The following is a 1,337-nucleotide window of genomic DNA, read 5'->3' on the forward strand; positions in this document are numbered from 1 at the left end:
CCAGATCACTGGAACCACAGACAGACTGAAAAAAACACCACCAACAGAGATCAACTCTGTTACATATTAATAATTAAAAACTGCATTTTCCTCCTCTGGAGAATAAATACTAAATAAATAAGAATGGTGCTCTAGTTGGAAGCGATAGTCCTGTCGATCCAGGAGCGCAGGTGGGAGATGCGGGCGTAGACTGCAGGGAAACGGGTGTCACAAGTGTTTCTTCCCCAGGACACAGAGCCCACCAGAGACCAGACCCCTGAACGCTCACACACCAGAGGACCACCAGAATCACCCTGTGGAAAACACACATTTGAGATTGAACAGCAGCAACATTGAGATGGTAATGTGTTTCTTCTTGATCTGTTGTCATATACCTGGCAAGATGAGGAACCAGAGGCTCCAGCACAGATCATGGCATCAGTGATAGTGCTCTGACCCCAGATCTGCCTGCACACAGCAGGACTTATGATGGGTACACCTGTTTGCTGTAGGATCAGAGGGCTCGCTAAAAAAGAAGAAAACATGACACATTGCATTGCACAGTAAACAGATGTGTTGTAATTCTCTCAGTATGTTTTTGTTTTACAGATGACTTACACGTGGTGGCAGTTCTACCCCAGCCAGTGGTGAAGCAGCGGGTTCCAGGCAGAATGTTGATGGTTGATGGAGCCAGACATACAGGAGAGATACGGGGAGTCAGTGTGACTGGAGACGACAGTTTCAGCAGAGCAATGTCATTGTTGATAGTCGTGCTGCTGTAGAGCGGATGGGTGATGACCTGCACATACAGAAAAGAGGAATCGATGCTGAAAACTGCCTTTATAAACGGTGACCTGTGATATAAGCTTACTTTCTTTCTGTCGTTTTAACACTTCTATTATTTCCTCTTTTTTCTAATACCTCTATGTGCTGAGAATTTTAAATGCATGCTAAAAGGCCATTTTGGCAACTTTTAGGAGTACACTAGCATACAGATGACCTCAACACATCAATTTTGAGAATGACAATCAGTATGACTTTTTTTTTTACTTCACAGTTTTTAACTTATTTTTTTCAGTGCTTTAATATTACGTCAGCCAATAAAACACACAACTGGATAACCTTCAATACATCAGTCATTCATTTGGAGAAATATGTAACAATTACTTAAAGTAAAATAAAAAATAATGAAAATACATTTGTAACCATTTAGATCACTTTTTTGCAAAAATGACAAGAAATTATTTTTATTATTATTATCAATACATTTTATTAAAGTTTAAGGATCATTTGGGTGTTATTATGTACAAAACTTTTTGCTTTTAAAACAACATACATAATCAGTATATTATGAGTCA

The 1,337-nt window shown here is 39.2% G+C and overlaps 1 protein-coding gene across 1 annotated transcript; it reads right to left on the reverse strand.

Annotated features, from left to right (window-relative positions):
* Positions 1-131: 131 nt before the first annotated feature.
* On the reverse strand, positions 132-774 carry LOC107578455 (chymotrypsin A-like). Its single transcript, XM_016264410.1, has 2 exons — positions 375-774; positions 132-293 (listed from the first exon to the last, which is right to left on the reverse strand). Exons 1-2 carry the CDS (start codon positions 534-536, stop codon positions 132-134), a joined length of 324 nt encoding a protein of 107 aa, XP_016119896.1. The 5' UTR covers positions 537-774.
* Positions 775-1,337: the final 563 nt, after the last annotated feature.

The sequence above is a fragment of the Sinocyclocheilus grahami genome, unplaced genomic scaffold (assembly GCF_001515645.1).
Source record: "Sinocyclocheilus grahami isolate Dianchi unplaced genomic scaffold, SAMN03320097.WGS_v1.1 scaffold10342.1, whole genome shotgun sequence".
Classification (NCBI taxonomy): Eukaryota; Metazoa; Chordata; class Actinopteri; order Cypriniformes; family Cyprinidae; genus Sinocyclocheilus; species Sinocyclocheilus grahami.